General features: G+C 48.9%; 4 protein-coding genes across 4 annotated transcripts; 2 read left to right on the plus strand and 2 right to left on the minus strand.

The window, feature by feature from the left end:
- Positions 1-1759: 1759 nt before the first annotated feature.
- Positions 1760-7574, plus strand: ASPVEDRAFT_133025 (1,3-beta-glucan synthase; the record flags this gene model as incomplete). Its single annotated transcript, XM_040806991.1, has 3 exons — positions 1760-1899; positions 1955-7213; positions 7268-7574. 3 exons carry the CDS (start codon positions 1760-1762, stop codon positions 7572-7574), a joined length of 5706 nt encoding a protein of 1901 aa, XP_040668311.1.
- Positions 7575-8010: 436 nt separating this feature from the next.
- Positions 8011-10364, plus strand: lcbA (serine C-palmitoyltransferase subunit lcbA). Its single transcript, XM_040812492.1, has 4 exons — positions 8011-8487; positions 8562-9072; positions 9140-9631; positions 9691-10364. The coding sequence occupies exons 1-4, from the start codon at positions 8159-8161 to the stop codon at positions 9871-9873; spliced, it is 1515 nt and encodes a 504-aa protein (XP_040668312.1). The 5' UTR covers positions 8011-8158; the 3' UTR covers positions 9874-10364.
- A 438-nt stretch (positions 10365-10802) lies between these two features.
- scw4 (putative cell wall glucanase (Scw4)) lies at positions 10803-11960 on the minus strand (the record flags this gene model as incomplete). The annotated part of the gene is made up of 2 exons (XM_040814759.1): positions 10803-11726; positions 11787-11960. The coding sequence occupies 2 exons, from the start codon at positions 11958-11960 to the stop codon at positions 10803-10805; spliced, it is 1098 nt and encodes a 365-aa protein (XP_040668313.1).
- Positions 11961-12771: 811 nt separating this feature from the next.
- On the minus strand, positions 12772-15491 carry ASPVEDRAFT_131739 (uncharacterized protein; the record flags this gene model as incomplete). The annotated part of the gene is made up of 4 exons (XM_040806854.1): positions 12772-13378; positions 13442-13544; positions 13926-14490; positions 14547-15491. The coding sequence occupies 4 exons, from the start codon at positions 15489-15491 to the stop codon at positions 12772-12774; spliced, it is 2220 nt and encodes a 739-aa protein (XP_040668314.1).
- Between the last annotated feature and the right edge of the window lie 684 nt (positions 15492-16175).

Here is a 16175-nt window from a genome sequence, read left to right on the forward strand (position 1 = left end):
GCACACCGTACAGCGTACGTATGCGATCAACACGGCGGGCTCGAGGGATGCGACAGCATTAACGTATTCCGTGGCTTCGTAGCTGAAATCGGCGACCGATCTTGGTGCAGGCCATTATTAACGTGGTATTTCTCCGCTTGGTGGCGAGTCTTTTGAGGCTGGGAACATGAATCGTCGAGGTTTGGTTGTGGCTCAGAGCTCAGGACTAGTAATCATAATAAACAACCCACCAGAGCTCCATGCTTTACGCTTCACCATATTACGCATGCGGGGGCTTGTCACTCGATCGTTGCGCATAAACACGTCTCTTGAATGTTGTTGTATGGCAAATCGACTGTGAAGAATGATACTGAGCCCACCCCTGCATACCAGATTAGAACGATACCATAAACGACGGAGCGTCAGCAAAAGCCGGTAATCTGTTACACCCCCACCAACGGCCGAAAGTGTAACTTGTTCCCATTGGCTCAATTGGTAAGTCGGCGGGTCTGGTTCAGGGGCGCTCCGGTGACATCCATGGATTCACTCTCGCAGTTCGAGTAATTTGTTGGTATACCCACACTGCAATGCATGCCTTCGAAAATTGATACATATCTAGATCCTCATCAGAGGCTGGAAGAACCGGTGATCGGCCGTGTGTGGGAACTTAGAAACCACAGTGGGAAGAGGGCAAAACCCCGAGGCTGTTGCAGCGAGACAGGAATTGCTTCCATTAATCAAGTTGCCTTGGGCGAATCGAACAATCGTACCTCCAGAGGCAAGACGCTTCCAATGTCTGAGCAATTGATGGAATTGAGCACAGACAATGAAGCGTACAGTAAAATACCACTTTGTGTATCAGTGGCACCCAGGACCCGCGTTCATACTGGGATTACGCGGAATCCCCGTCTTCAGAAAAGGAAACGTAATGCTAATACCCATAATTACCTGCCCGATACCGCGGTGCTCTCCAACAAGGCCCGTATTTACGTACCGGAACTGTAAATTCGCAGATCTAGAGCCCAAAATAGCAGCCCCCCTCCCAGCAGGCCAGCCAGTCTGATTTTCCCTGCTTGTCAGAGTGTTGGACAATCGATTCCCTTTTCACTCTCGCTGACCGTCCAACTCAAGCCTCCTCCCTCCCTTCGTCCTTCACTTGGTTTCTTTTCCTTCTTTTCGCGGCTTCTCTTTTCCTTTTTCCTGGTTTTTGAGTCCCAGTCCGCTCTTTTTTCATCGCTGTACTCGAAACCGAGTACTTCGACGCCTACGGACCGTTCTCCCCTTCCTTCGTTCTGCCTCTCGTTCGGGGAAAGAAGAGGAGGCGAGACTTTGCGGTTCTCCTTCCGGTATATTCAAACGGGATTCCTCTCGCTACTTCACCTCACTTTTCCATTCGTTTATCAAAAATCGACGGCTTCTTGAATGCTCCGCGCCCTTGGCTAGAGCAGGATAGAGGACAGAAAACAAAAACGAATTTTTTTCCTAGTTGAGCTTGATTCGTACCTAGGCAAACGGACAGGTCCGGTGCCTTCCAGCGAAAACGCCAAATTCGACGATATTCACGACGCGCCTGGTGCATTATCTCTTGAATTCGCTCCCCCATAACACCTGACTGTCGCTTGCCCATGCTATAATTATTCGAATTTGAATATCGACTGAATTAATTTTTTAATGGGAAACTGCTTCTGTGAGTCCGTCCGTCCTCGAATGCCTTGAGATCTTGTGTATGATCAAGGAGCTAACGTTTGGAAGAGAACATCAGTGATTGTTGTTAGCCAGAATGTCGGGTTACCCACAAGGCCATTATGATGATGGCTATGACCATCAAGGTCATGGCGACGCCTATTACCACGATGATCATAATGCCCATGGTGGTTATTATGATAACCAAGATTATGGGGACGGCTACTACGATAGAGGGTACTTCCCCTCGTACATTACACAATCTGGGATGACGAGCGCTGACATGTTATAGTGGCTATTACAACGATGGTGCCTACGCACAAGACGGTGGCTACTACGATGCGGGCCACCACGACGAGTACTATGGCGACCAGTACTACGACCAAGGACATGGCCATGGCTACGGCGGGGGACGACGTGTTCGTGATTCTGAGGAAGAATCTGAAACTTTTAGTGACTTCACCATGAGATCCGAGACTGCCCGTGCCGCCGACATGGATTACTATGGTCGCGGAGATGACCGATACAACAGCTACACTGATAGCCAGTACGGGCGTGGCTACGGATACCGGCCTCCTTCCTCCCAAGTGTCGTACGGTGGAAACCGATCGTCTGGTGCGTCAACACCAGTGTACGGAATGGATTATGGTGGTGCTTTACCCGCCGGCCAACGTTCTAGAGAGCCATTTCCGGCCTGGGCATCTGATGGCCAAGTCCCTGTTTCAAAAGAAGAAGTCGAAGATGTCTTCATTGACTTGGTGAATAAATTCGGTTTCCAACGGGACAGCATGCGCAATATGTACGACCATCTGATGACGCAGCTCGACTCTCGTGCCTCCCGCATGACTCCCAACCAGGCCCTCCTGTCCCTGCATGCGGATTACATTGGTGGCGACAATGCCAACTATCGCCGCTGGTACTTCGCAGCCCATCTGGATCTTGATGATGCGGTTGGGTTTTCAAACATGAAACTGGGCAAAGCGGACCGCAAGACCAAAAAAGCCCGTAAGGCTGCCAAGAAGAAGGCAGAGCAAAACCCCGAGGATGTGGAGGGCAACCTTGAAGCCCTGGAAGGCGACAACAGTTTGGAAGCTGCTGAATACAGGTGGAAGACTCGGATGAACCGAATGTCCCAGCATGAGAGGGTGCGGCAACTGGCGCTGTTCCTACTCTGCTGGGGTGAAGCAAATCAGGTTCGGTTCTTGCCTGAGTGCCTTTGCTTCATTTTCAAGTGCGCCGACGATTTTTACAACTCGCCAGAATGCCAGAACCGAGTAGAACCGGTCGAGGAGTTCACATACTTGAACGAGATCATCACTCCTCTTTATCAATACTGTCGTGACCAGGGTTATGAGATCCTGGATGGAAAATACGTCCGTCGCGAACGTGACCACAACCAGATCATTGGATATGATGATATGAACCAACTCTTCTGGTACCCAGAGGGTATTGAGCGCATCGTGTTGGAGGATAAGACCCGACTTGTCGACATCCCAACTGCAGAGAGATGGACGAAGCTCAAGGAGGTCAACTGGAAAAAGGTGTTCTTCAAGACCTACAAGGAGACTCGTTCCTGGTTCCATTTGGTTACAAACTTCAACCGTATCTGGGTCATCCACTTGGGTGCTTTCTGGTTTTTCACGGCCTACAACGCTCCCACAATTTATACGCACAATTACCAACAGCAGCTGAACAACAAGCCACCACCTCAAAGGTATTGGTCGGCTGTTGGATTTGGTGGAGCCCTGGTTTCCTTCATCCAGATCTTTGCCACGATTTGTGAATGGATGTATGTTCCCCGTCGTTGGGCCGGTGCTCAGCACCTTACGAAACGATTGATGTTCCTTCTCCTGGTTTTTGTCATCAATCTGGCCCCTGGTGTCGTCGCCATCTGGTTTCTTGATAGCGTGAGCCCGAAGATTCCTCTCGCTATCAGTATCGTGCATTTCTTCATCGCCCTTGCAACGTTTTTCTTCTTTGCCATCATGCCTCTTGGAGGTCTGTTTGGCAGCTATTTGAAGAAACATGGACGTCAGTACGTTGCCAGCCAGACGTTTACTGCTAGCTACCCAAGGTTGAAGGGAAATGATATGTGGATGTCATATGGTCTCTGGGTCTGCGTCTTCGGTGCCAAGTTGGCCGAGTCGTACTTCTTCCTGACCCTATCTATCAAGGATCCCATTATGTATCTTTCACCATACCACCCCCATCATTGTGTGGGTATCAAGTACCTTGATGCCAAACTATGCCGTTATCAGCCTCAGATTCTGCTTGGCCTGATGTTCTTCATGGATTTGACGCTCTTCTTCCTTGACAGCTATCTCTGGTACATTATCTGCAACACCATTTTCTCGGTTGCTAGGTCATTTTACCTCGGTGTATCGATTTGGTCTCCTTGGAGGAACATTTTCTCGCGCCTACCGAAACGTATTTACTCCAAAGTCCTTGCCACTACCGACATGGAAATCAAGTACAAGCCGAAGGTTTTGATCTCCCAGGTCTGGAACGCAATCATCATTTCAATGTACAGGGAGCACCTTCTTGCCATTGACCACGTCCAGAAACTTCTGTACCACCAGGTGCCCTCCGAGCAAGAAGGCAAGCGTACCCTTCGAGCCCCCACGTTTTTCGTTTCGCAAGAGGACCAGTCGTTCAAGACGGAGTTCTTCCCACGCGGCAGTGAGGCAGAGCGCCGAATCTCATTCTTCGCGCAGTCTTTGTCAACCCCAATGCCCGAGCCTCTGCCTGTTGACAACATGCCAACTTTCACCGTCTTGATTCCCCACTATAGTGAGAAGATCCTCCTTTCCCTTCGTGAAATTATTCGTGAGGATGAGCCATACTCCCGTGTCACCCTCCTGGAGTACTTGAAGCAACTTCATCCACACGAGTGGGATTGCTTTGTCAAGGATACAAAGATTTTGGCAGACGAGACTTCTCAATTCAACGGCGATGAAAAGAACGAAAAGGATGCAGCGAAGAGCAAGATTGATGACTTGCCATTCTACTGCATTGGCTTCAAGTCAGCTGCGCCAGAGTACACCCTTCGTACTCGTATCTGGTCCTCGCTGCGTTCTCAGACTCTCTACAGAACTATTTCCGGATTCATGAACTATTCCAGGGCTATTAAGCTGTTGTACCGCGTCGAAAACCCAGAGGTTGTTCAAATGTTTGGCGGCAACTCCGAGAAATTGGAACGCGAACTAGAGAGAATGGCTCGTCGGAAGTTCAAGATCTGTGTGTCAATGCAACGTTATGCCAAGTTCACCAAGGAAGAACGGGAGAACACCGAATTCCTGCTCCGAGCCTATCCGGACCTTCAGATCGCGTACCTCGATGAAGAGCCCCCGGCCAATGAAGGTGAAGAGCCACGCCTCTACTCTGCTTTGATTGATGGACACTGCGAGCTTCTTGAGAATGGTATGCGGAAGCCCAAGTTCAGAATCCAGCTGTCCGGAAACCCGATTCTTGGAGACGGCAAATCTGACAACCAGAACCATTCGATCATCTTCTACCGCGGCGAATATATTCAAGTTATCGATGCCAACCAAGACAACTACCTTGAAGAATGCTTGAAGATCCGTAGTGTCCTTGCCGAATTTGAAGAGTTGACAACTGATAATGTTTCGCCGTACACGCCCGGTATTGCATCTGCATCGGAAGCTCCTGTTGCTATTCTTGGTGCCCGTGAATACATTTTCTCCGAGAACATTGGTGTACTTGGTGACGTTGCTGCTGGTAAAGAACAAACTTTTGGTACTCTCTTTGCTCGTACCCTTGCTCAGATTGGCGGAAAGTTGCATTATGGTCATCCCGATTTCTTGAATGGTATCTTCATGACGACTAGAGGTGGTATCTCCAAAGCCCAGAAAGGTTTGCATCTTAACGAAGATATCTACGCCGGTATGAACGCCATGATTCGTGGTGGCCGCATCAAGCACTGCGAGTACTTTCAGTGTGGTAAAGGTCGTGATCTTGGATTTGGCTCTATTCTCAACTTCACGACCAAGATTGGTACTGGTATGGGCGAACAAATGCTTTCAAGAGAGTATTACTACCTGGGTACTCAACTGCCCCTTGATCGGTTCCTGTCCTTCTATTATGCTCACCCTGGATTCCACATTAACAACATGTTTATCATGTTGTCTGTGCAAATGTTTATGATTGTCCTGATCAACCTGGGAGCTTTGAAGCACGAGACCATCAACTGCAACTATAACTCTGACCTTCCTGTCACCGATCCTCTGATGCCTACGTTCTGCGCCCCTCTTACGCCTGTTATCGACTGGGTCAACCGCTGTGTTATTTCGATTTTCATCGTCTTCTTCATTTCATTTGTCCCATTGGCGGTCCAAGAATTGACTGAGAGGGGAGTGTGGCGTATGGCAACTCGTCTGGCCAAGCATTTCGGATCTTTCTCTTTCATGTTCGAAGTGTTCGTATGTCAAATCTATGCGAATGCTGTCCATCAAAATCTTTCTTTTGGTGGTGCACGCTACATTGGCACGGGTCGTGGCTTTGCAACTGCTCGTATACCGTTCGGTGTCTTGTACTCTCGGTTTGCGGGACCATCGATCTACGCTGGGTCTCGTTTGCTACTCATGTTGCTCTTCTCGACCTCAACTACGTGGACTGCGTCTCTGATTTGGTTCTGGGTTTCGCTTCTAGCTCTGTGCATCTCTCCATTCCTCTTCAACCCCCACCAATTCTCCTGGAACGACTTCTTCATCGATTACCGAGACTATATTCGTTGGCTCTCGCGTGGCAACTCCCGGTCTCATGCATCGTCTTGGATCGGCTTCTGTCGTTTGTCCCGTACCCGCATCACCGGTTACAAGCGCAAGCTCCTCGGTGTGCCTTCGGAGAAGGGATCGGGTGATGTTCCCAGAGCTCGCATCACCAACATCTTCTTCAGCGAAATCATTGCTCCCCTGGTCCTTGTTGGTGTCACTATCGTTCCATACTTTTACATCAATTCTCGGACTGGTGTTTCAAGGAACGAAGACACAACTCCTGATGCCATTATCCGTATTGCAATTGTAGCATTCGGTCCGATTGGTATCAATGCCGGTGTTGCTGGTGCGTTCTTTGGTATGGCCTGCTGCATGGGTCCTCTTCTGAGCATGTGCTGCAAGAAGTTTGGTGCTGTATTGGCGGCTATAGCCCACGCAGTTTCCGTCATAATCTTGCTCGTTATTTTTGAGGTTATGTTCTTCCTTGAGAGTTGGTCTTGGCCGCGGTGCGTCATGGGGATGATCGCCATGGCCGCTATACAGCGCTTCTTCTACAAGCTTATCATCTCTCTTGCTTTGACACGAGAGTTCAAGCATGATCAGTCTAATATCGCCTGGTGGACTGGAAAGTGGTACAACATGGGTTGGCACTCGCTTTCTCAGCCCGGCAGAGAATTCCTTTGCAAGATCACGGAACTGGGTTACTTCTCAGCGGACTTCGTCATCGGTCATATTGTCCTATTTGTCATGCTGCCTGCCCTGTGTATCCCCTACGTTGACAAGTTTCACTCTGTCATTCTCTTCTGGCTGCGTCCGAGGTAAGATATCCCACTGTGGCCCTTTTTGATAGTTCGTTTCTAACGTAAATATAGCCGGCAAATCCGCCCTCCGATTTACTCGCTCAAGCAGTCTAAGCTTCGAAAGAGACGGGTGGTTCGTTTCGCCATCTTGTATTTCGTTATGCTTGTCCTGTTCCTTGTTCTCCTCATTGCGCCCCTGATTGCTCGCAACCTAGGTGTAGTAAATCTTGACGACATAGCGGGCAGCAACGATTTGCTCAAAGAGCTACTCCAGCCTCTTGACAAGAACAACAACGACACTATGTCCAGTTATACCGGCTCTGGTATCCCCAAGGGTATGGAGCCTGTTGCGTCGCCCGGCACCTACAAGTTCTTGTAGAGATCGCCCGGTCTCTTCCAACTACATTCTGCTACATTATTTTGTTTGATATGAAACATGGAAACGAGATGTATAAAATGTCCAGCGCATTAGTGTCGCTGTTGTGTTGAGCCCGTTGATTATGTTTCTCATTCCTTGTTATTTCCCTTCTCGCCGGAATCTCCACGGGAGATGGTTCCTGTGAGATTTAATGGATGCAATATTTATCGGCTTGTTTTGTATTCGCAAGGTGTATTGTTGTTTTGTCCATTCTGTGAAATCATTAGACTAGCAAATTTCCATATATTCCTCTCGTTTATCTTTAAAATGTGCCCAATGTAAAAGTTAGTAGTTAACCGTGGCTCAAATGGAAGTCTGGGGCAACTTGATCCTCTGTCACGTGCCGGGTTTACTCGGAAATCGAGACCGCGTACTTGGTTTGAAACCACCATAATCAGTACTTCAGCCCATACAACCCTTTCGATTCCCCTTTCATTTCTTCTTCCTTGGGTTGATGGTATCATTCTTATTGTGAAATTTTTGCTACCGTCTTTGGGCTCCTTTCCCCCTTGCGCTGAGTGCGCGTCTGCCGATTCCTTTTCATCATGGATATCCAGGAGACCCAGCATCTCCTTTCCGAGTATCTCCATGAGTTTGCCAACCTTTTCCATCGCGTTCCAGGGTCAGCGATTTTCTTGCGCTATGTGAAGTCTAGTTATCAGAACGACCCGATTCGCTCCGCTGTCGAGTTGTTCCTATTCCTGTTCGCCGTCCGCTATTTGCTCGCCCCAAAATATTCCACCAAGCCTGGTGTGGTCCAACTCTCGGAGGATGAAATCGATGACCTGGTGGACGAATGGACGCCAGAGCCGCTCGTCGGAAAGGCAACTCCGTTAGAGGAAATGGAAGTCGAGAAGAGAACAGTAATTGTCGGGTATTAACCTTGAAGCCCTACTACCTCCTACCACCCGGCAGTTTTGCAGTGCTGACGCCTAGAAAATTATACAGTCCCGTTGGTCCTAAGTCAAAGCTATCGAACGGTCGAACGGTGACAAATCTTGGATCTTACAATTTCTATAACTTCAATACGAATGAGGCGATCAAAGAGAAGGCGATCCAGACACTCCGCAACTACGGTGTTGGTCCCTGCGGCCCCCGCGGTTTTTATGGTACTCAGGATGTCCACATGAAAACCGAGGCTGATGTTGCGTCCTACCTTGGTACTGCGTCTTGCATTATCTACTCTCAGGCGTTTTCGACCATATCTAGTGTGATCCCCGCGTTTTCGAAGCGTGGAGACATTATCGTTGCGGATAAGGGCGTGAACTTTGCTATTCGGAAAGGTATTCAGATTTCTCGGAGTACGGTCCGGTGGTATGAGCATAATGACATGGAGGATTTGGGCCGGGTTTTGGCCAAGGTCACCAAGGAGCAAGCAAGAAAGCCCCTAACCCGCCGATTCATCATTACTGAAGGCTTGTTTGAGTCATACGGTGACATGGTTAACTTGCCTAAGATCGTTAGTCCCCTTCTTTTGTACCTTTGTTTCTTTTTCTTTTGAACCACGTAACTGACTGGGAGTCTAGATCGAACTCAAGCTGAAGTACAAATTCCGACTAATCCTCGACGAGTCCTGGTCATTCGGCGTTCTCGGGAGGACAGGACGCGGCATTACTGAACACCAGAATGTGGACGCAGCCGAGGTCGACATGATTGTGGGTTCGCTGGCCGGCCCACTGGTAGCAGGAGGAGGATTCTGTGCGGGCTCAGAGGAGATTGTCCATCACCAGCGTATCTCGGCCGCTGCCTATACGTTTTCGGCCGCTCTTCCTGCGCTTCTATCTACGACCGCCAGCGCTACGATCAATGTTCTGCAGAACAACCCTGAAACAGTCTCGCAATTGAGGGACCTTACAAAAGTTATGTGGACCCAGCTTGACCCTCGCAGCGATTGGGTATACTGCACAAGTGCACCTGAGAATCCGATCATGATTCTCGTTCTCAAGCCTGAAGTGATTGCTGCAAAGAGGCTTTCCCATGAAGACCAGCAATTTGTGTTGCAGGATGTAGTAGACGAGGTATGATCTGCTCTTCACCTAAATAATTCCTGTGAAAAGTACTGACTTCTCTCAACTAGTGCCTCGCGAACGGTGTCTTGATCACGCGCCTCAAGTGCCTTGATGATAACTTCGAGCCAAAGCAAAAGGTTCCGGCCGCCCTGAAGGTGTGCGTTACGATCGGCTTGACCAAAAAAGAGACCGAGAAATCAGGAACTATCATCCGTCATGCGATCACGAAGGTTCTCAGCAGAAGAAAGTAATAGCAGCAACTTGCCATTTGTTCAGAACGTGGTCATGACCTCCTTAACGCGACCATGATTATAGCTCGCCCGCTCTTTCTTCTACCCGATTGATGATACTTCCTCTTACACCATTCTTGTATAGAGTAAAATTTCTGCGCTGACGCTTTGCTTCGGGCTCAACTGACTGCGCTTCCGCGCGACTATGGGATTGTGGCACCGAGCCGAAGTACTTGTACTATGGATATACACGCCAGCTCCTCTTCATTCTCCTCGCGGCCAGCGGAATTAACACCCTACCCACTACCTAATAATAGTTTCGTGTCGAACTTGTCTTCATCTTTTTTTTTTTGGGAGCCCTTCTTCTGGCTCCTGTTGGCACTGTTGCATTATTAGAGCTTATATTATTTAATCAAAATGAGTTTCTTTCTTGTTATTTTCTTTTTTCTTTCTTTGTAAATTAGTCAATACTCAATATGTTTAGGTTGTAGGTAAAGTCCATGTGGCCATGTCCTAAATGCCTTAAACTTAAAGTTTTCCACGGACGTTGTTGCCCTAAAGGCTACCAAGTAGTCAGCGGTGCACTAACTACGTAGTCAGGTTACTTGATCGCCGAAGAAACTCAAGAGGATCTACCAAGATGTAAATTCCCTATGTAACAACATTATTGAGAAGAACTTGTTGTCACCTTTGGCAAGAGCTGGGTAGTTCAACCGTGTCAATGTGCATTAAATGCACTCGCTGAACTAAAGCTAATCAATCCTAGTAGTTAACAGTAAATCACAGTGACCGGCACCTTGATACTAATGAAATAGATGATTGAACACGCTGGTCGAGATGCATATGCAATAAAGGGCAGGAGATTCACGAACGCCCAAGAGAGAGAAAGAGAAGAACGGACTGAACACCCTCATCAAGCTAGTTAACCTGGAAATGGGAGTAACGAATGGTCAATGATTCCCAATCCCCCAAAACTTTTCTGCACCAAACGTCCACTCATTATCTTCCTTCCAAAGGTCGTCAAACGCACTGAAGAGAACGAGATCGCCCTGCTCGTTCTCGAAAGAATGGCGCAGACTGTCGATGGCCTTTCGTTGGTTATCTGGATTCGGTATGGCTTTTCCATTGTTTTGCCCGGCGTGCGGCCACCCTGACTCGGTTATCATTGTGCGTTTACCGCCAGAAATTGCAGACAGGCGACGCGCGATATCGCGGACGTAGGAGCCGGCGTTCGCTGGTGTTTGATTTGCGTCAAAGAAGGCGTGGCAGTTGGCGGCGCAGTAATCTGAGACACCGCATAGTTCGGGGTTTTCGAACACCTTGGAGAATGTATCAACCGTTACAACGGGCCCGTTGTACCCTCGGCCACGGAGGTAGGCACGGGCGTCAGCGACAGCATTGATGACCTCGTCGGCGGAATTCTGCTGACGGTTGAGGAGCTCATTTCCGATTGAGACAGTGTGGAGAACAGAAAGGTCCGGCTTTGCCGCGTCAATGATCATGTCGAGACTGGAATGGAGCTTCTGAAGGTCATAGAGACCTGCGAAAACTTTCATCTGGTGACGGCGTGCGGCAACGATAACTTTACGGGTTTGATCGCAGTCTATACCGTAGATACGGATGAAGGAGTAATGGCTTAGTCTATCGACATCCTTGTTTACCTGGGCTTGGTCTTTGCAGGTGTTATCAGCATTGTAAGGTGAGTACGAAATCCCAAAGCGCCGGGGGCTTCCTTTGGGTTCAGCGTTTTTATCTTGTGGGAGATTGTCGTTCACTTTTTTGTTGGCATTGGCATCGGCTGGGAGCGTAGGCTCAAGGTTATGCGGTGCCTCTGTATCAGGAACAGCTAGGATAGGAGGAAGAGTAGCAGGCGCCTATATCAGGAGTTAGAATCGTTGACCGTCATAATACATGTTACATGTACAAATACTTGCATTGTTGGCAGTTGCAGTTGGAGCGATGGTTTCAACAGAAAGAGTCCGTCCATTTTCGTCAACGGTAACTTCGATTACTGCTTCGGGAGCAGAGATGGTGCCCTCAGCCTCAATAGGGATAGCAGCAGCAAGATAGCTGAGCAAGAACACAGAAAGGAGGATAATCCACTTCATTTCTTGTCAAGGGTAATGGATCGCCTGCGTTTTGGTTGGCGTGGTTGCTGTTTTGTTTCAAAAGTCGTGCGACGACCGAGCGTCGGATAGGGACGAGAGTGGGAATAGCTTTAGCAACAAAGGAGAAGAATGGCAATGAGGACGTAGAGAAGAAGAAAATTTATGCTAGATGCAGAATGGGTCTCCGCTAGAAACTGATAAACACCAAGCAATTCACTCTATCATCATTCATAGTGGAGTGGGATGGGACTGTTCGAGGCCTCTTCTCACTTTTGGGTTAGGTTCAAACTTGGGGAAATGAGACTTTAGATAGCAGATCGGTAAAGACCGCGGGGAGAATGTGGTAGATGAATCTCGATTTCGTAGGAATGCTTGCCTCATACTTCGTTGAGCCGGGGTGGTGTGGAATGAGCCAGCATCCCATCCCTTCATTTTTGGTCGACTTATCCAAGGCACACATCGCAGAATCGTTTTATGCGGGCTTCTTAAAGCAGATGAGAAATGCAGTCAAGGTTTCTTGGAAACTCGAAGGGAGGCTTCTGCCGATATGAGCATCCTTCTTGAGACTACTTTTGCTGGTATCGAATCGGAAATAAATCTCATTGTGTCGGTGCTGAGCTTGATGTGGAGCGTCAGTACAAGACATCATACTTTCGTTAGATGCTTCGCATACCTGAAAGTGTGTGATCTCCTATCCAGATCGGTTGCCGGAGTGGCGCAAGGTGGGAGCTATCTAGGTATGCAGGTATTCAAACCCCATTCTATCGCAATCAAACTAAAACCAAGCCCGAATAAAAAACTTAACCAAGAATCACCCTCCAAATAAACCCCAATCTGCAACTTCCAATTTCCCCGTCAACTCATCAATAACCCCACTGGCTAGCTCCTCCTCTTTGGACAGCCCTCTTGGGTCCCCCTTCTCATTAAACTCCTTGTGCGGGACGTTGAAGAAAACCAAAACATCGCTCTCCTGTTCCTCGAGCCTGACAAGCAGATAATGAACAGTCACGCTTGATTCTAACCCTCCATCCGTGCTCGACCCGGCAGTAGCACCTCCGATAGACGGCGCAACACCGGAGCGCGGCGTGAGCGATGTCATCTGTGCCACACCTTTATATGCTCTCGCACCAGGTATCTTCCGCATAGAGACATGGTGGGGCGGAGTTACAATTCGCAGGATATCGCCATCATTGTCACGGATATCATGCAAATGGTACAACGCTGCCGCTTTATCGATGGTTTCTGGTGTAGCTTCGGGATTGGGCCCTAGAATCTCGAGGACTTCCTTGTTCGGGGAAGATTGTAGGGCAGAGAGAGCTGTTTCCTGTGAAACACGCTCGTTGATTTCGAAAATGAGACTCGAAAGGGTGACAGGGGACAAGAAAAGTTCCTGGTGGTCTGGAATTTGACGTAGGTTGCTATTGCGGACGGCTGTTAGTTGAGCGGGATGCTTGATGGTGGGGTAGTTTGGTTGGCGTTACCTTGCGTCGAGCCAGGTCTCTGGGGTTATAGCTTTTATGGCCCCGCCGTAGAGATCTTGCGATTTGAATGTGGCCATGGTGAAGTGTGGAATGAATATTGAAGCTTGAAGAAAGGTATGTTACGAAAAAAGACTTGCAACTGGCGACCCCTCCATGGCTGCTGATAAGGTTGCTGCCCCGCCCAGGCTCCAGCCAGGCTCCCGCTCCAACAGCAGCTTTCCGCATTCAGTAGCAAGCTCTTGAGTCTCTTTGAGCTCCAGTCTATGATTATAACTGCGCCCCAGCGTTCCAAAAAGCTTCGTTCTTGGTCCTAGAGATCATAGTGAGGGGTTCATTTATCTGGCTAGGTAGTCAGGCGATCGAAGCACTAAAAGTGATATCTATCCAGTTTCACCAAAAATTGGTTGAAGGTTGTACTATTTGTATTTCTACATATTGAAAAGCTCCTCGACGTAATCATCCAAAGCAATCATTCGGAACTGACTTCCCCATCGAGAGCGAAATTCTTTCTTCTGATAAGCATAGCTTGTCACTTGGGAGAAGCTAACCAGCTCAATCTTCCAGCCACGTTGAAGGGCTCGCTCAACCATTCTCATGAAGCCACCGGAAAACTCCGCTTCAGCAGCGTCTCCTGTGGCCAGCACGATCGTTGCCGGTTCATCCGTATCCAACAGGCTTTCCAGGATCTTTAGGTGTAGAATTTCGTCCACCCCTTGCTCGACCCAACGCTCCCCCGGACCATCGTTCGTCTCAGAACTATGGCCACCGTCGTGGGGCGTCACCTTAGGATTTTCTCGGAACTTCAACTGACGAGAGGTGAGCTGTTTGATTTTTTGCACTCGGTTTAAGATGTTTGCTTCGTAACCGAGCTGCTCGCTTTCGCTTATAGCTGCGATTCGGTCGGAGCCAACAAGGACTCTTTTCGCTGCTGGCCGCCCGCGTTCTAATATCAAGGAGAAGTTTTGATAGGAGAGGGGAAGGCGGCGAATCCTGGTCTGAACAGGTATGTTTCGCGCGATTTTCATCGTATCGTGAAACCCAACCATGATCTTTTAGACTAGTTAGCTAATTCAAAACAGTACATGGTGTATGAAGCCACTCTTACATTTGACATATCAACAAAGACATGTACTGGGCGGAACGAAATATCATGTTTCTTTGACTCCTTCGACCGCCCAGCTTCAACAAGGTGTTCTGCATAATCGGGAAAATTCTTTAAAAGTTTGGTCAAAAGTCCAACCCGCTGATCTGCTGCGGTTTTGTAGGCAAGTGGCTGTAAACGAGGCACCCTGGCGGTGGGAGGACATTTGAGAGGGTTCGGAGGTAGAAATTCATTTTGCTCATCAAAAGACGATGGGGGTGTCTCGAGAGATCCTGCTCTGGCTTCTGGAACACCGACCTGCGGTGGGATCATTGGAATGTTTCGCGGACGTGACAGTGGAGGGTCAAAAACACTGGGAGAGCTATCTGACTCCCCTTCAGCGTTGCTTTCTGATACTGTAGCTTCATTGCTGGTTTTATTTCGCTGGCTGCGCCGTCGCGTCGCCACGCTTGACTCGACGCGAGTCGTGCCATCATGTGGACGTGGCCGAGGATCGTAGATGCCGGCGAAGTTAGGTACTGGTGCTGGCTTCGCGGGGGTTTTGGACGTCGACACTGGTGTTTCAACCAAGGCGCTTGGAACCGATGGCCGTTTGAGTATAACGGTAGGTTGCGTGTGCAGGCAAGACTGCTGTGGTAACCCTCGAACCTCGTTACCAGTGGTGTTACCCTTCGAGGCAGTTGGCGTACTAGGGGTACCCAGTAACTCCCACAGAGAGCCAAAGTCTCCTAGCTTGGGAGAGTTGACGCTCGCATCCTTCAGCGGTTGTTTCTGGGTTCCTAGTTTTCCAACGTCATTGACAACCCTGTGTGACGCATGTGAAGACACGGGACAATCCGTGGGGCTTTTGCGGGTCGATTGAGCCTCGCCCTGACATGACGGTGATTGTAAGAGGTCAATCACCGGAGTGAAATCCCAGTTCGAAGTTGATGCAGACGATGATATCATTGACAAATTCCACAATGTTTTTGGTGGTTGGGATCTTTGGGATCTATTCTTTGGTTCCTGTGTATCTTGATGGGCGGCGCCTAATCTCACGGTGAAGGCGACCGTCGTTGATAAAACAAGGTTAATGATTAAAACGCAAATAAACGACTAAAGCTTGTAAAAATATTGACTGAAGCGACACAGATTAACATGATGGAAGTTGCGAGACTAGAAACGATTGTGAGAAACGACAAGGTATCACTCTTGTTTATGGCGGGATGACTCTTCGCTGTTGGGCGAGATGACTGGAGGTGGCGGTGCCATTTGGTCCCAAGCGTACCGCCTTCCTTATACGTACTAGAGGCAGTTCTTAATATGGAATGGCCACGATTTCGGGCATTGGAGCCCCGGAGAATGAAAGTTCCAGAATCCACGCGATAGAAGACACTAGTCTAAATTAAGCTACGCACTCGGCATGTCATTTTTACGTCATGTCGAAACCAAGGCATAGCCACCTGCAACCTCAGGCCAACAATGATGGAATCGGGGTGATGATCTTCGATGACGGTCGACCCAGGTAACCGCCCTGGCCGGCCCTGCATGATCAACGCCGATTCGTGGCTGGACTCTGTGACGTGCTTTCATGAGCTGATGACATACCGGGATCTTTGCCCATTGGCAGTGGACATGAACAAACCTTGGAAT

This window comes from Aspergillus versicolor, assembly GCF_001890125.1.
Source record: "Aspergillus versicolor CBS 583.65 unplaced genomic scaffold ASPVEscaffold_5, whole genome shotgun sequence".
Lineage (NCBI taxonomy): Eukaryota > Fungi > Ascomycota > Eurotiomycetes > Eurotiales > Aspergillaceae > Aspergillus > Aspergillus versicolor.